The sequence below is a fragment of the Eurosta solidaginis genome, chromosome 3 (assembly GCF_040869045.1).
Source record: "Eurosta solidaginis isolate ZX-2024a chromosome 3, ASM4086904v1, whole genome shotgun sequence".
Taxonomy (NCBI): Eukaryota; Metazoa; Arthropoda; class Insecta; order Diptera; family Tephritidae; genus Eurosta; species Eurosta solidaginis.
This window is the reverse complement of record NC_090321.1, coordinates 149,783,626-149,800,430: the sequence shown is the minus strand read 5'-3', so window position 1 is coordinate 149,800,430 and position 16,805 is coordinate 149,783,626. Positions and strand designations below refer to the sequence as shown.

The following is a 16,805-nucleotide window of genomic DNA, read 5'->3' as shown; positions in this document are numbered from 1 at the left end:
AAATTTTATACCAGCCTCAGGAGCAACGTCGGCAAATTCATAGAATTCGAACTACAGAGAAAGAGGAACGTGATGTTTATCGGCTTGCGAGATTGGTGTGACGCATTCCGACAAAGTGTAATGAATATTATTAGAAATGAATACTAAATCTAGAATTCTATTTAAACAGTTATAGAAATGATTAATTTGTACTAATTCAGTACTTAAAATATTATCTATAAGGTGAATTTCGGCTGAAGAGTTGACATTAGTGGCCATAAGTGCACCCGTGCTATCAATTCGGGACCAATTCAAATGGCATAAATTAAAATCCCCGAGTACACAAAGATGGTTGTCACCAACAATATTTGCTGCTAATGAAACAACATTGTCAGCATGTGCAAAGTATAAACCATCTGCACTATTCGGTGAAATATACGAGGCGCATACATACAATATATCAGACGAACCATGCACACGTACCAAAGGTGTTACCAATGCGGCGCGGAATTTCCTCCGAACAGCAATAATAACGCCACCACCTCGGAGGAAAACCAGTTTTAACAGGAGCACGGTCTTTACGAAAAACGTCATAAAGATTAGGATCAACAATTTCGCTATCAAAGAAGTTATCATTCAGCCAAGATTCAACAAACACGAATATATCATAATCTAGGTCAGAGCTATACTTATATACAGCCGAACATTTGGTCCGAAGGACAGACATATTTTGAAAATATATTTTTTAAGTATTTTTTAGCCGAATTTGATACAGCTACATTATGAGGAGGCCTCCTGGTTCGCACGAAAGGAACGAAAAGGTCGTACTATGACATTAGCTGGCCAGAGTTCTGATTTTAAAACAGTGTCAGAAACTGCAACAGGAACGCCAAGCTTGAAATTAACCCATTTAAGGGGTTTTGGCTCAACGCCTTTTTTGACCAATTTGTAGCAAGTTAGTTGACTTTTATCAAGAACAGCATGTAGGACAACGTAATCTATGATGTTTTCTTCGGTTACAGTGTGCAAAAATGATGATAAATGAAACCATTCAATTCGCCTCACGGCGTCACGTCGCACAACATCCAAATCTGAATTTAAGCTTGTACCAACAACAATTTTTTGCATTTCTTTATTTTGCGTGATCGCCTTATTTGACTGAGTGTTCTTCTTCTTATTTTTGTTTCTGTGTTTGTCCACAGTGATCCACTCAGAATTGCCTTCTGACGTAGATGCTTCCACTGGGATGACGTCAGCAGTATCATTATCATAAGCAGATACAAAAGCATTGCTATTATTATTGTCAACATAGCTAATGGTAGCATCAGTTATAGCAGGTCAAGACTGAGCATTCATTATTGAGAGACTCTCATTGCATTTGCTTTGGGTATTTTTCGTAGCATTAACTAAATTATTACTATATTGACTATTATTGTCAGTTTGAGCAGTTACGGAAGCACTCAAACACGAATTATTATTGGTCGGGCCAACAACAACCTCAATGGTAGCATTTGAACTAGCTACACGAGAATCTTTTATCAACGATCAGCATTATCCAACTCATCACAAGAGCAAAAGCGCGAATCCAACAACGGCAGATTTGATTTAATGAGGGCAAAGTCAGCTCTCAATTCTTTGATGCCATTAGCAACAACACTGCCACTGTCACCAACCAATTTTTTCACAGAGAGCAATTCTGCATGCAAGTCATTGACCTGAGCACGGAGACATTTCCATTCATCGAGCGCCAAATCAAGCAAAGATGAACACTTAGCATTATCAGCTTTTAATTCAGCAAACTCACTCAAAAGTGATTTAAAATCTAACTCGATAGCACCACCACAGCATGTTTTGTCAAATGAGCCATTGTCAGCGATCGAATGAGTATAATTTCCGGACATTGTGTTTATCGAGAAAGGGGCGAGCGAAGGGAGTTACGACGCGCCCTCTCACAATTTGCACAATAGAAAGCAATGCTTGGTTTACTTAGGTAGTCAAGATTAGTAGGAAGAACATTAACACAGGAAAGATGAAAAATTCACTGCAGCTAGCACACTGGATCTTAGGTTGATTGCGGTCAACCCTCTGCCCACAACTACAAGGCATTTTAATGATAAAACAAAACGAATGGAGACAAAAGTTTCTCTCTCGCACAGATGATTACAAAGATCTTTAAAACTTTAATGCGAGCACTTAGCAAACACGTCCGAACAGCGCGACGGTCCGATTCAACATTGTGACGAATATTAGTGACACTAAGTGATACTCCCATCACTAATCTGATACTAAGTAAATAAAGCCACAACAACAATGAAGCAAGCTGCTACACTTGTATGTACGTAAACAAATAAATCATTGTCTGCGCACATACGTGCGGGGCAACAGAGAGAGATACACAAAAGCGCATCTCATCATCAGCCGCTCACACATACACACGCATATGGATACAAATTGCAAATATACGTGTATATAGCTAGTAAACAAGCATCAGTTTCACGAAATTACTAGACCTTAGGAGAAATGGGTGAACGAGGAAACCGAAGAGTATAAAACGGCACAGGCTGAGGCATCAAGAATCAGTGTGAGTTAAGCAAACTATCAGTAAGCGAAGTATAAGTGTTATTGTGAAGTACTTTAATAAAGGCCATTTTGCATTATTGAAGAGTGGAGTTATTTATTCAACAGTTTAGTGATTCGAACTTATGAGAAGGTTGCAAATAAGAGGATTTGCAGTAAATTCGTTACAATTGGTGTCAGAAGAAGAATTGTTGAATAAATTCCGAAGACTTCGAATACAACTTGGACATTGCAAAGTTGAGTGAATTGACGATCCAGTAACTGAAGGAGGAGTTGGAAGTGCGTGGATTGGCTACTTTTGGCGATAAATCCCAGCTACAAAGACGACTAAATGTAGCTATGGTATTTGAAGGAATCAATGCTGAGGAGTATGTCTTTCAGTATGATAGCTGCAAAACAACAACAAAAATGGAAGAAAAAAAACGAAACACCGCAGACAGTGACGAGCACAATATCTCCACAAAAATCGACAATGGCATCTCAGCTGTAGTCACAGGAGGCGCGCATTTCAGAAATGCCGTCGCAAATGTCATCTCAATTGGATGAACAGAAGACATATATGTCATCTCAACTGGAAGCGCAAGAGGCACGTATATCTGGAATGTCGACAAAAATTTCGGAACAGGTATCATCGCAGCTCTTTGCGAAACTGGAAGAGCAGGATGCAAAGATTTTACAACTCGAGGACAAAATTGATGCTGACATAGAAGCGTTGAAAGGTCTTATGCAACAGTTACAACTAAATCGCCCAGCTGTTCCAGCGAGCAATCCGAAGGTAAAAACTCCATCTTTTGACGGCTCTGTTCCTTTCGAGGTATTCAAGCTTAAATTTGAGAAGACGTCGGTAGTGAACAACTGGAATGCTGAAGATAAAGTTGCTGCACTGTTCGTGGCATTGAAAGGGCCTGCAGCTGAAATCTTACAGACAATTCCAGAGTACGAACGGAACAACTATGAAACATTGATGAGCGCTCTAGAGAGGCGTTACGGAAGCGAGCATAGGAAACAGATATATCAAATTGAGTTGCAAAATCGTTACCAAAAGGCGAATGAGACTTTGCACCAGTTTGCGTCGGATGTTGAAAGATTGGCTCATCTCGCAAATGCAGACGCACCCGTGGAATACGCCGAGAGGGTTAAAATTCAGAGCTTTATAAATGGAATACGGGATGCCGAAACGAAAGGGCTACATATGCGGACCCAAAGCCAACATTTGCATTTGCATGCACTGACTCAGGAAACAGCGTCACTTTTGAGTAAGCCCGCATACAAAGCTCATCGCGTGGAAGTGGAAAGGCCAGATTGGGTAGACACAATTTTGGAAGCACTGAAGGGATTACAACAAAAAAATGCCGGAGTTACGAAGTGTTTCAAGTGCGGTAACCCAAGTCACATTGCACGTCATTGCAGCACCGGTCATGGTAGTTCCAACTTGGCTGGTCGTAAACGCAAAGCTGGAGGTAGAGGTTTACGCCGATCACTTTATCGGCGGCGGCGTGAGCGGCGCGCCGACATACGCCGGTGTTCTTACTTTTCTTGATTTTTCTATTTAAAAAAAAAAATACTTAGGAAAGGTTTTGTTTGTATGTATTTAAGGAAATTAACGTTTTGGCCATTTCGGAAAGATCCTAGGTTTTTGCCCCAAAATCTCGCAGATCGTTCAAAAATTTTCAGGAATAGCTCCTTGCGGAGGGATTGTCCCCCGTTCACTTACTCCAGAGAGGCTTCGAACCTAACCCCGGTCTTTGGAATTGGTACTGCTGCGTCTGCTGAAGAGAAATGGACATACATAAAATGGTCACACTTTTGTCTGTATATCTGGTGCAAAGCGTAGTTTCACCTGGGGTTAACTCCTAATAATCGCCGCAAACACAATTTCTTTAAATCATTTGTGGCTCCTTGGCAGTCACGGACAAATGCGACTTACGGTTGCTTTTAATGGTCTAATACTCAGGACTCTCGTGGCACATGGCGCCTCCAGTTTTTTCGGCTGTGTTTAAGAGCTACAATTCCCGATGTGCGAACAGTAGCAATCCCGACCACCAGTCGCTACCACGATTCCTGCCCTCACACCATATGCCAGCACAGAAGCTATAGCACTGCGACTTCGAACTCATACCTTCGTCGACGTCACTTTCCTAGAAGCTCTAGGTGTAGTTCCGAAGACTTTAAAACGGATGTTTTTGTCCCGCTATGCTGCCTAGCTACAACATAGAAACACCTGGAAACGTTAGGGAATAACTATTCGGCCATGGATGCCGCCCTCGAAATCATAAGCAGTCTAAGTGGATGTCATTGCGTAACTCATGGGTGAAAATCGTATAATCCTCGGTGCATCTACATATTAAAATTTTACAAGGACCCTGGATAAAATTTCTAAAATGTAGACCAAAGTTTGCAGACGTTTGTGTTCACAACATTTAATTTCGATAGTATTCGTTAAATCAAAACGATATTTAATAATGAAAGTCGACCGATTTTAAGTTGAAAGATGTTAACTGCTGTTTTCCGGCCTTATGATATAAAAGCTCATGGATGACTTGTTCGACTGTCCACTACATTAGGGTAGTAGCACACACGATCATTAGTTCAACTGTCTTGGGAAAGCTTTTGCTTCACCACTTTGATTGTTCTTGCGAAGGACAAAGCCTGACCTGGTAAATATATGTATGTGCCTACGTATTCACATTTGTAAAAGGAGCCGTAACGTGTAGGTCATATTTAAACTTGGTTGATAATCAATGTGATTCACTCCAAGGGACTAGTTTTGGATAGGGATTTTGCCTCACTGATTTAGCTTATTCTTTCAGCCAATCGCAATATAAAATTCTTTAAAAAATCGGCACCTTTTTTGGGTAATTTGCTTTTTTAACAACCTGAGAACAATTTGAACACCTGTTCGCCTTACGTCATTTTATTTGAATTCATTATTCATTATTAATTTTTTGAACAAAAAAATATGCAAACTGAGCATATAAATTTATTATATAACTTTTCTTTTGGTGTTTTGTTTTAATAACCTGCTGAATTGGGTGAGGCAAGGGCGGTGTTAAGCTGACATCGGAAGCGCCTGTTTTTTTAAATAACTTTTGAGCAGTTAGAAAGAGTTAAATTTCGCAATTAGTTCCTTATAACTGGCAGTGATGCGCATCCCTTGATACCATTTTCGACCATATCCGACAAATTTTCGACATGAACAATAAATGGCCTAAACAGTCTTAAACGAGTAGAAAATATAGTAACGCGCCGGACGCCGCCGGCACCGCCGCCGCGCCGATATTCTTGACATTCGGCGGCAGCGTGCGAAAAACGACCCAAATCGGCGGCGGCGGCGGCGTTTATCGGCGGCGTATATCTCTAGCTGGAGGAGATAAGCAAGAGCGAGCCAAATGTAAAGATCGGGAACTTGTCTCAGCTATTGAATGTCGTGTGATACCTATCTCGCAAACGGGAAGGAAATCGAGCAGTCTTACCGTCAAAGGAAATGTGGATGGCAAGAAGCGTTTACTGACTGTAGATACGGGCGCATCTCATTCATTAATCCGATCCGATTTGGTCAACAGGAGAGTAAAGCCATTACCTGGAGCAAGATTGCGTACGATTACTGGCGAGTATAACCAAGTACAGGGAGAAGTGGTATGTGAAGTCTTAATTGTTGTTCGTTGTGGCAGAGATCGTTGATGAAATCATATTGGGAGTGGAATTCTTAGTTGACTATGACATCAGGATCGATATGCAGAGAAGGATTATGCAGTATAAGAACAAGGATGTGCCACTTAACATCAGTTTTGAGTAAGGGCTCAGCAGTAAGCGAGTGCTGGTGAAAGAGATTCGACAAAAACCACAAAAGTCAAAGGCAGCAGATCGGGCAAACGTTGATGGAACGAATGGGCCAAACAAATCAAAACCGAAGGTACCTGCGAGGAAAACACTGGCATTGACAAACCCTAATGGACGCACTGAAACGACTGAAAGAATTTTCCAAAAAGAATGCAAGGGTGGTTTCAAGTCAGCGCGCACTAAGGATGTGAAAGGTCAAGACTTTACTGATGATGCAAAGTCAATCCGTCAAGATCAAGCTCTGCGAAGTAGTTCTTCATTGGCCAAACAACAGAGTGCGAGGGAACGACCCAGGATAATGAGTAGTAAGATGAAACGCAGGTACGATGAGAACAATAATTCGTAAGGTTTCTTGGAGGGATATTTGGTACTGCTATACAACCCTCACCGGCGGAAAGGTGTTCCATCCAAATTTTGGTGCAGCTATGAAGGCCCGTTCAGAGATGTGAAGAGGATCAGTGATGTCATCTACCGCATACAAACAATTGGGAAACCACGAAATAGAAGGGTGGTTCATTTTGGAGAGGCTAGCAGCAGTTAGATCGAAAGATTTGTCTGATCTGGACGATCAGACTTAGGTGGAGGGCAGTGTGACGAATATTAGTGACACTAAGTGATACTCCCATCACTAATCTGATACTAAGTAAATAAAGGCACAACAACAATAAAGCAAGCTGCTACGCTTGTATGTACGTAAACAAATTAATCATTGTCTGCACACATACGTGCAGGGCAACAGAGAGAGATAGTCACAAGCGAATGTCATCATCAGCCGCTCACACATACACACGCATATGTCAAATTGCAAATATATGTGTATATAGCTAGCAAAAAAGCATCAGGTTCACGAAATTACTAGACCTTAGGAGAAATGGGTGAACGAGGAAACCGAAGAGTATAAAATCGGCACAGGCTGAGGCATCAAGAATCAGTGTGAGTTAAGCAAGCTATCAGTAAGCGAAGTATAAGTGTTATTGTGAAGTACTTTAATAAAGCCCATTTTGCATTATTGAAGAGTGGAGTTATTTATTCAACAGTTTAGTGATTCGAACTTAGCAGAAGGTTGCAAATAAGAGGATTTGCAGTAAATTCGTTACAATATGTATTTTTATGTAGGGAATATTCTTTACTTCCAAAAATTTATTAAATAAACTATGTACCCTACAATTTATATATGTGGCATATATTTTGTGACTTCATCCCTTATAAGCGGACATCTCCCATAGCCGGACAAAAACACTGCGACGGTGATTGTCCGGTTATAAGGAATTTCACAATATATATGTATGTATATGTCTTTTTGCTACTTTTGCAATTTACAATGATACTAATACGGTTTGATTTATGGAATTTTGTATCACGTATACCTATTTCGACTTTTTTTCGTCATTTAATTTTTTCCGAAATTTTTTTATTCGATCTAAAAACTATTGCCAAAAAGCGGCCTTTTAAGTTTCGATATATCGTACTGATCCCTTAAATTAAAAATTTTTTTAAATCTTCTGCTCCTATATGCGCCATAAAATTTATCCACTAGCCAAGTTTCACATCTTATTTATAATTTTTTAATGGATTGTTCCAGGTTATCCAGTTTTCGAAGATTTCGAAAAAGTGGGTACGGTTGTTAACTGATTTTGACCATTTTTAATGCAACTATATTCTTTGTCCAGATAAGCCGGTATACCAAATTTCGTAAGATATATAAATTTTTACTCAAGCTATCGTATCAACGGACCGACGAACGGTCATGTTCCAATCAAAATCATTTTCTATCCATATAATTTGGATATGCTGCGACGTTCTTATAACTAGATGTACACACGAACGTATGTATATTAAAACATAGTACTACCGTAATAAATGAATTCCCTCGGATATGCACAAAAAACATTAAATTTTTATTTAAACTGTATTCAGAACATGGGCGTAAGTATGCATGTGTGTTTGTTTATGTCAAGCATTGATTTTGGTATAATAAATATGCTATCAAACTTACGTTATGAGGCGTTCGCACTCGTGGCAAATGTTTTGGCCTGTCGGCAATCCACCAGTGCTTGGCGGCTTTGGTGTATTGATCGGTGCGCTTACATGCCTAGTAACATATGGTTGATATTGTTGTTGATTATATTGTTGCAGTTGTTGTTGTTGGTGTTGGTGATGATCTTGGTGAAAGCCTGAGTATTTTAAGTGTTGGTTTTGGGTACAGTGTTCAGGGTAGGTTTCGTATTACAGGAATGTCCACAATGAGGAAATGCAAAGACAGGACACATTTTTGTAAACACATGTAACGAAATAATTAAAAACAAAATACAAATTATGTCATTAAAGTTGTGAAACCCAAAATAACATGCGAAAATTAAAATTTGTTTCAAAAACTATAACAATAACTCGGTTGGGTATAAATGATATATATTTTTTTCAATTCCAAAGAATACGTTTCATAAAATTTAACATGTACTTTTTAATTGAACCTCAAATTATCATACCATATGGATAACAAATAAAATGAACACATCAAAATAAAAAAATTTTAGCATGCATAAACCTTAAATCATGACTTAATAAACCACACCAACATTTTCAAGGCAGAAGGATAGGTTTTTTTTAAATAATTACAATTTAACTACGTATAAAGTAATTTTCGCAATCAGTTAACATTTACAGGTTGTGTCCGATTGTGGATATTTCTATATGGCAATATTTAAACTTTTATCATTAATAACCGGTTCTGTTGCCATATGCCGAAACTAAAATTAAAATTTAATAATAGAATATATCAAATATTTCAAAAGAATTTAGTCTGTTAAAAAACAAGAAAACAAATTTCTATCTAATCAGCATTTTTTGCATGCTGATTAATTTTTTAAGGGTTATTTCTATATGGGATATCATATATCTATTAAAAATATATTTTCGCCATTGTTTAAGGTATAAAGCATTTGAGCCAAGGTGCAGTAATGGGAGTATAAGTAGTTACCTGGCGACGACTGTCCAGTTTCTTCCTCACGAAGGAACTTCAATACTTCCGACTTGTCAGGTTGGTATTCCTTTTCGTTTTTCTTGAAGTTGACACTAATAAAAAAAAAATCGTTAAGCGTAAATGTAATTTATATTCATGGTATGTATATAAATGTGATAACAGCATAACTGTAAATTAAGAGTGCAGTTATCGCATTCACTTTAATTGAATAACAACATTTCTTCCTCTACTGGCACTTATTTAATAAAAACAAGTAAGGAAGGCTAAGCTCGGCTGTAACCGAACATTACATACTCAGCTGTGAGCTTTGGAGACAAAATAAGAGAAAATCACTAATTAGGAAAATGAACCTAGTGTAACCCTGGAATGTGTTTGTATGACATGGGTATCAAATGAAAGGTGGTAATGAGTATTTTAAAAGAACATGAGCCCTAGCTCTGTAGGTGGACGCCTTTTCGAGATATCGCCATAAAGGTGCACCAGGGGTGACTCTAGAATGTGTTTGTACGATATGGGTATCAAATGAAAGGTGTTAATAAGTATTTTAAAAGGGAGTCAGCCTCAGCTCTGTAGGTGGACCCCTTTTCGAGATATTGCCATAAAGGTGGACGAGGAGTGACTCTAGAATGTGTTTGTACGATATGGGTATCAAATGAAAGGTGCTAATGAGTATTTTAAAAGGAAGTGGGCCTTAGTTCTATAGGTGGATGCCTTTTAGGGATATCGCCATAAAGGTGGACCAGGGATGACTCTAGAATGCGTTTGTACTATATGAGTATCAAATTAAAAGTATTAATGAGGGTTTTAAAAGGGAGTGGCCCTTAGTTGTATATGTGAAGGCGTTTTCGAGATATCGAACAAAATGTGGACCAGGGTGACCCAGAACATCATCTGTCTGGTATCGCTAATTTATTTATATATGTAATACCAAGAAAAGTATTCCTGCCATGATTGCAAGGGCTTTTGATTTCGCCCTGCAGAAATTTTTCATTTTCTTCTACTTAATATGGTAGGTGTCACACCCATTTTACAAAGTTTTTTCTAAAGTTATATTTTGCGCCAAAAAACCAATCCAATCACAATGTTTCATCCCCTTTTTCGCATTTGGTATAGAATTATGGCATTTTTTTTTCATTTTTCGAAATTTTCGATATCAAAAAAGTGGGCGTGGTCATAGCCGGATTTCGCCCAGTTTTAATACCAAGATAAAGTGAGTTCAGATAAGTACGTGAACTAAGTTTAGTAAAGATATATCGATTTTTGCCCAAGTTATTGTGTTAACGGCCGTGCGGAAGGACAGACGGTCGACTGTGTATAAAAACTGGGCGTGGCTTCAACCGATTTCGCCCATTTTCACAGAAAGCAGTTATCGTCATAGAAGCTATACCCTTACCAAATTTCACAAGGATTAATACATTTTTGTTCAATTTATGGCATCAAAAGTATTGTAGACAAATTAAATGAAAAAGGGCGGAGCCACGCCCATTTTGAAATTTTATTTTATTTTTGTATTTTGTTGCACCATATAATTACTGGAGTTGAATGCTGACATAATTTACTAATATACTCTAAAGATATTAAATTTTTTGTTAAAATTTTACTTAAAAGATTTTTTTTTTAAAGTGGGCATGTCTATCTTCCGATTTTGCTAATTTTTATTTAGCTCACATATAGTAATAGGAGTAACGTTCCTGCCAAATTTCATCAAATTACGGCTTGCAAAACTTTTGAATTACCTTCTTTTAAAAGTGGGCGGTGCCACGCCCATTGTCCAAAATTTTGCTAATCTTCTATTCTGCGTCAACCCACCTACCAAGTTTCTTCGCTTTATCCTTATTTGGTAATGAATTATCGCACTTTTTGGGTTTTTCGGAATTTTCGATATCGAAAAAGGTGGACGTGGTTATAGTCCGATTTCTAAATAGCGATCTGAGATGAGTGCCCAGGAAATTACATGCCAAATTTCATTACCTGAAAATTTACTCAAGTTATCGTGTTTACGGACGGACGGACGGACATGGATACATGAATTTCTTTTTTCGCCCAGATCATTTTGATATATAGAAGTCTATATTTGATATATAGAAATCTATATCGATTAGTTTATTCCGATACAGGGTACCATTATGCGAACAAAATTAATATACTCTGTGAGCTCTACTCAGGTGAGTATAAAAATGCAAGGCTTTTTAGAGTTATGGCAAAAAAATTGAAGATACATGTTGCGAGGCATACATCAATTCGAAGGTCCAGTCGAGTACACAACAACTGCATGCTCAGAATTTCCAATAGATCCACATAACCTTAGTAGCATAGTTGGGGGTAGTGCACTAAAGTTTTATTGCATTACACTTTCATTAGCATTACACTATACTGCAAAAGTTTGAGGGTGCATATTTTATACCGTTTATGAAAATGAAATGGCATATTAACTTTGGCACGAATCTCAAAATTTTAAGTAATTAAAGGAAAATAGATAGACCCACCAATAAGTATACCGAAATGATCAGGATGAAGAGCTGAGTTGATTTAGCCATGTCCGTCTGTCTGTTTGTATGCAAACTAGTCCCTCAATTTTTTAGATATCTTGATAAAATTTGGTGAGCGGGTGTATTTAGGTGTCCGATTAGAAATTAGTTGGAACCAGCCGGAGCGGACCACTATAGCACATATCCTCCATACTACCGATTTTTCAGAAAAAGAGGATTTTTGTCATATCTTCCTCAATTTATCAGCTTGAAGCTTCAAATTTCACCAAATGCTTACGTATATAGCATGTATTGTTGTCTGAAAAAATCATAGAGATCGGTGGTATATATATTATATACCCCATATAAACTGTCATTTGTGCCGCTTTTTTACGGCTAGAAGCTTCAAATTTCATCAAATACTTACGTTTACGTCATATATTGTGTAAATACGTGATTCATAGTCATAGTTTTTACATACAGACCACACAAAACGTGAAACTTTGCATTCTCATACAAAGTACCTACCTATTTTTTTATTTTATATTTATCTTAGAAATCGCTTAGGTATGTACATCTGTTCACTATATATTTCTTTTCTTATACAGCCAATTATTTGGAGATTACGAATGGGATAAGATTATTGTTCAGCCCTATTCGTGAGAGGTATGAAGTTTTCAGCACAGCCGAAGACAGTCCCATAACTACTTGTTTTTTTATTCAGTTGAGTGATAGCGTCGCTTTTTTCCGCTACGACTAAAAAAATGTATTGCAGTCATTTTATGTTTTCACTACCACTCAGTTGAATGAAATACAAAAAGTGCCATTATTGGCAGTTTTCTATGCGCCACGCAACTGAGTGTGCTGAAGCTGAACATATTTTCACTAACAGTTTTTAATTTTAGTAAAACATTTTTCAGCTTCACTACCACTATAGCTGAGTGCTCCTGATATTTTTTGCATTACCACTCAGCTGTGAGTGAAAGCTGATGCACTACCACCAACTCTGGTTAGGGGCCAAAACTCATTTTTAATAGGTTGAAGCATATAATCGTCTCTAACTTTATTTTTATTCCTTCTGCTAACAAAAATGCGACATGTCGAAAACCTATGGTAGACTACCAAACAGAATTGAAGTATTCTGCACAAAATTGTCGAAAACTCTAAAAAATTAACCTTCATCAGTTACAATAAGAAACAATAAAAAACACAATGAATTTTCGATGGAAAATATATCAATTTCCCAAACCGCATTTAGACGAATAAATTTTGAATATTCATCAAAAACGTATAATCATTTTTCAATCACATTTTGGGATAGTTTTTTAATAGCTTTGATGCTTCGAAACTGTATTATCATAAAAATGAACAGATGGAATGAATAGTCAAATATTTTTCTTTTGATGATAAAAAACTGGTGATCAAATTTTAATCACATTTCAGAATCATTTCAGTTCAGGTGAATAAATTCTGAGCTATAACAAAATTCCGAATTCCAATCACATTTTGGATTAATTTTTGAATATTCTTGTAGATTATTTAATGCATTTTATAATCTTACTAGCAGACCCGGCAGACGTTGTTCTGCCCTAAATTTGGCCTACCTGCATACATTTTAAAAAGCTTTTTCCGTCTAACTCTGCCCTCCCCCTCTTCGCTTTTTCCTAATCCTTTTATTCACTCTCCCTCCGTCTATTTCGCTTCATCTATCTCCATCCTCGTCTCATTCTATCTCTCTCTCAGTCTATCTCTTTTGTTCCAGTTCAAGTCCCACTGCGAGTCTCAGTCCCAGTCCTAGTCCTAATCCCAGTCCGCCTCTGGTCGGAAAAAAGGATCGTAAACACTAATATAGGCAAATTTATATACCAAATTTCAGGCAAATCGAATAGGACGTATGTAAATAGGTATGTGGGTATTATTAATTCATGTCTCTATTTCGGCTTCGCATGCATATTTATCAGTTTTGCCAGGTTGATGCGACTAAATCGAATATCACAATGAAAATTACTTTAGAGCTCTCAGCAACAGCTTTCATTTGATATCCATATTACCCACACATTCTAGGGGTATCTGGGTCCACGTTTTGGCCTATATCTCGAGACCCTAGTCAGCAAGCGGTATAATATATTACTCTGTACTAAAGCACTCATCAACAGCTTTCATTTGATATCCATATTGTATAAACAATATCTAGGCATTCACGGGCCCACGTTTTGGCCTATATCTCGAGACCCTAGTCACCCAGGGGTATGAAAATTACCCTCTACTAAAGCACTCATCAACAGCTTTCATCTGTTATCCATATTCTATAAACACATTCTAGGGGTACCCTGGTCCACGTTTGAACAAAATCGCCTAACGCATTTCTTCAAACACCGGCGACCAACTAACACACATTTTAGCCTTTCTTTTTATAAATATAAATTTTTATTTTTCACACTTCACTGTAATATTAAAACGAAATGCAGATATTGATTGCTTTTGAAATTCGGCTTAAAATTTGCGCATGGAACAAATAAAGACTCTCCTGAATTAAAAAAAAAAATGTCTTAGTACTTCTAAATCGCGGGCCCCCTCAGAAACCCCGGGTTCGGCGGTAATCCCCCCCTCTATCTCACGGGCCTGGTGATGTGCTATACTTGATATCATTCGCTATAATATTTTTATTGATAAGCAGGTTGTTTAATTAAACACCAATCAATTACACGGAAGTATATCCGCACGACCTGGAAATATGAGTGCCGCTACGTATACGCAACATTTTATTATTACGTATAAACATTTAAAAAAATTGCAATAAAATAATATTGCGAATATAAACTGAGATATAACCTATCCTATATTTCAACTTAGATAAAACTAAACACGTCGTGCAAAACAAATTCAAAATCGGTTCAGTAGTTTAGGAGTCCATCGCGGACAAACATAGTGAAACGTGATTTTTATATATAAAGATTAATTAGGATAAAATAAGCCGTTGTACAAATTAATATAATGTAGTCTATGTACGTGGGGCTTAAATTGCATTTGACAGGCGCGAGCAGTTGGCAACGCGGTTGTCAAATGCAACTGCAGCCCACGTCACACAAATAAAAGAGAAAAAAATAATAAAAAGAGGAAACCGAAGGGCGGCCATTCTATATTTTGCAGCTAGACACTTCGGGTCATCTTTGCTTCGTACGTCCTTTGAAACAGAAAAATAGGAGTGTATTTCAAAAGGCAAATGAAATAGTCTTTTTTTGTTAAATGAATGTGTGGCGCCCTCCACGACGACGCAGCGATACCTTCTTCGTCACACTCTTGAAGAATTCTACTTTACGTAAAATTTTTTTCTATATTATGTATCTTATGATTTTATAGCTAAAAAATTTTTTTTCTTGAAGTCATTTTTGAACCTTGTAATTTAAACCTTTGAAACAATACTGAAAAATTTACATACATCAAGCAACAAAGGGGGAACCATATTGAAAACGCCAACCACAGTAGAGCAAAGAAAAGTCGGTGATGGTCGTTATTTGCATTACGAGATAAGAAATGCTCTAACAGATTTTTTATCATCAACAGATTACGTTTTGCCCAATATTGAACTGGATTTTGGAATTGATGGGCTACCACTATCCAAAAGTAGCTCCAAACAAGTTTGGCCAATACTTGTTAATATCTGTAACACAACTTTTGTCTTCGTTATTGGGATATACGAAGGTATTTCAAAACAAAATTGTTCTATGGAGTTTTTGAAAGAATTTATTGCTGAAATAGTAGTATAGTTTTCAGAGATAAGCTTTTTTATATTAAAATAAGATGCTTTGTGATGGATACACCTGCAAAATCGTATATTTGGGCACAAAGGGTCATACCGGAAATTTTTCTTGTGTAAGGTGTACACAAAAAGGGGATTGGATTAAACACAACCTTGGGTTTCCTCCAGAAAAGAACGGTGTACAAAGAAGCAATGCTTCTTTTAGAAACCGATTGCAACCTGCGCATTATGTTAGACTATCTCCGTCACCATTGGAGTTACTTGATATTGATATTATTTCTCAATGTTCACTTGATTACATGCACGTTGTATGCTTGGGTGTAATGTCTTCTAAAAGCATGGCTTAAAAATAAGGGTCACGATTTTTCTTTAACGTCCTGCAAAATTAATAGTATATCTCAAGAGTTGATTTTCAATAAAACCTGGATTACAAACGAATTTAATAGAAAACCACGAGAATTAGAAGAACTCTCTAGATGGAAGGCCACAGAACTGCGACAATTTTTATTATATACCGAACTTTTTATATTAAAAGATATCATAAGCCAAGCAAGATACATAAATCCATTTTTTAAAATTGTCTTTGGCCTTAAGAATTCTTCTGGACGATACGGATTCCAAAAACAAAAAATCTACTAAAATCATTTTTACATGATGTGTCATCGTTTCTATCGGAACCCGCCTATGGAAGCAGAGGTAGAGGGCGGCCCCACTCCGTTGGAAGGACCAGGTGGAAAACGATTTAAACTCCCTTGGTGTGACCAATTGGCGCCGGTTGGCGGAGCGAAGAAGCGACTGGCGCGCCTTGTTGGACGGCCATAACCGTTTAGACGGTTAAGCGCCAATTAAGTAAGTAAGTAAGTCATCGTTATACGATCAAAGCTTTTTAAACTGTTTTATTTAGGTTGACTTGACAGGCAGGCTGCATGCACGGCCGTTGTGAACGAATCTTGTAATTAAAATTTAAGTAACTTCCCGATAAGCTACAAGCTTGAAACTTGGAATGTAGTTCAGAACTCGATGACAATGCAATAATCGCCGCTAGGTGGCGCAAGGATCGAGATATTCGCAAAATTCGCATTTGTGGTCCGATTTGGCTCATATTTGGAACACATAATACATGCCAGAATAGAAATCGACCTGTGAAAAAAAAATTATAAATAAATATTTTTGCATGTAAATGCAACAACAACGATTTGAG

General features: G+C 37.6%; 1 protein-coding gene across 15 annotated transcripts in view; it reads right to left on the bottom strand.

The window, feature by feature from the left end:
- Zasp52 (Z band alternatively spliced PDZ-motif protein 52) overlaps positions 1 to 16,805 on the bottom strand; it is a 526,437-nt gene that overhangs the window by 186,866 nt on the left and 322,766 nt on the right. For 12 of the 15 annotated variants that reach the window (XM_067773276.1, XM_067773270.1, XM_067773271.1 and 9 more), the window contains one exon: positions 9,374 to 9,468. In XM_067773276.1, the coding sequence (XP_067629377.1) occupies positions 9,374 to 9,468 (95 nt within the window). Of the gene's footprint in view, positions 1 to 8,392; positions 8,571 to 8,784; positions 9,144 to 9,373; positions 9,469 to 16,805 lie in introns of those variants that run through there. The other 3 variants (XR_010950925.1, XM_067773268.1, XM_067773275.1) reach the window with 3 other exon arrangements.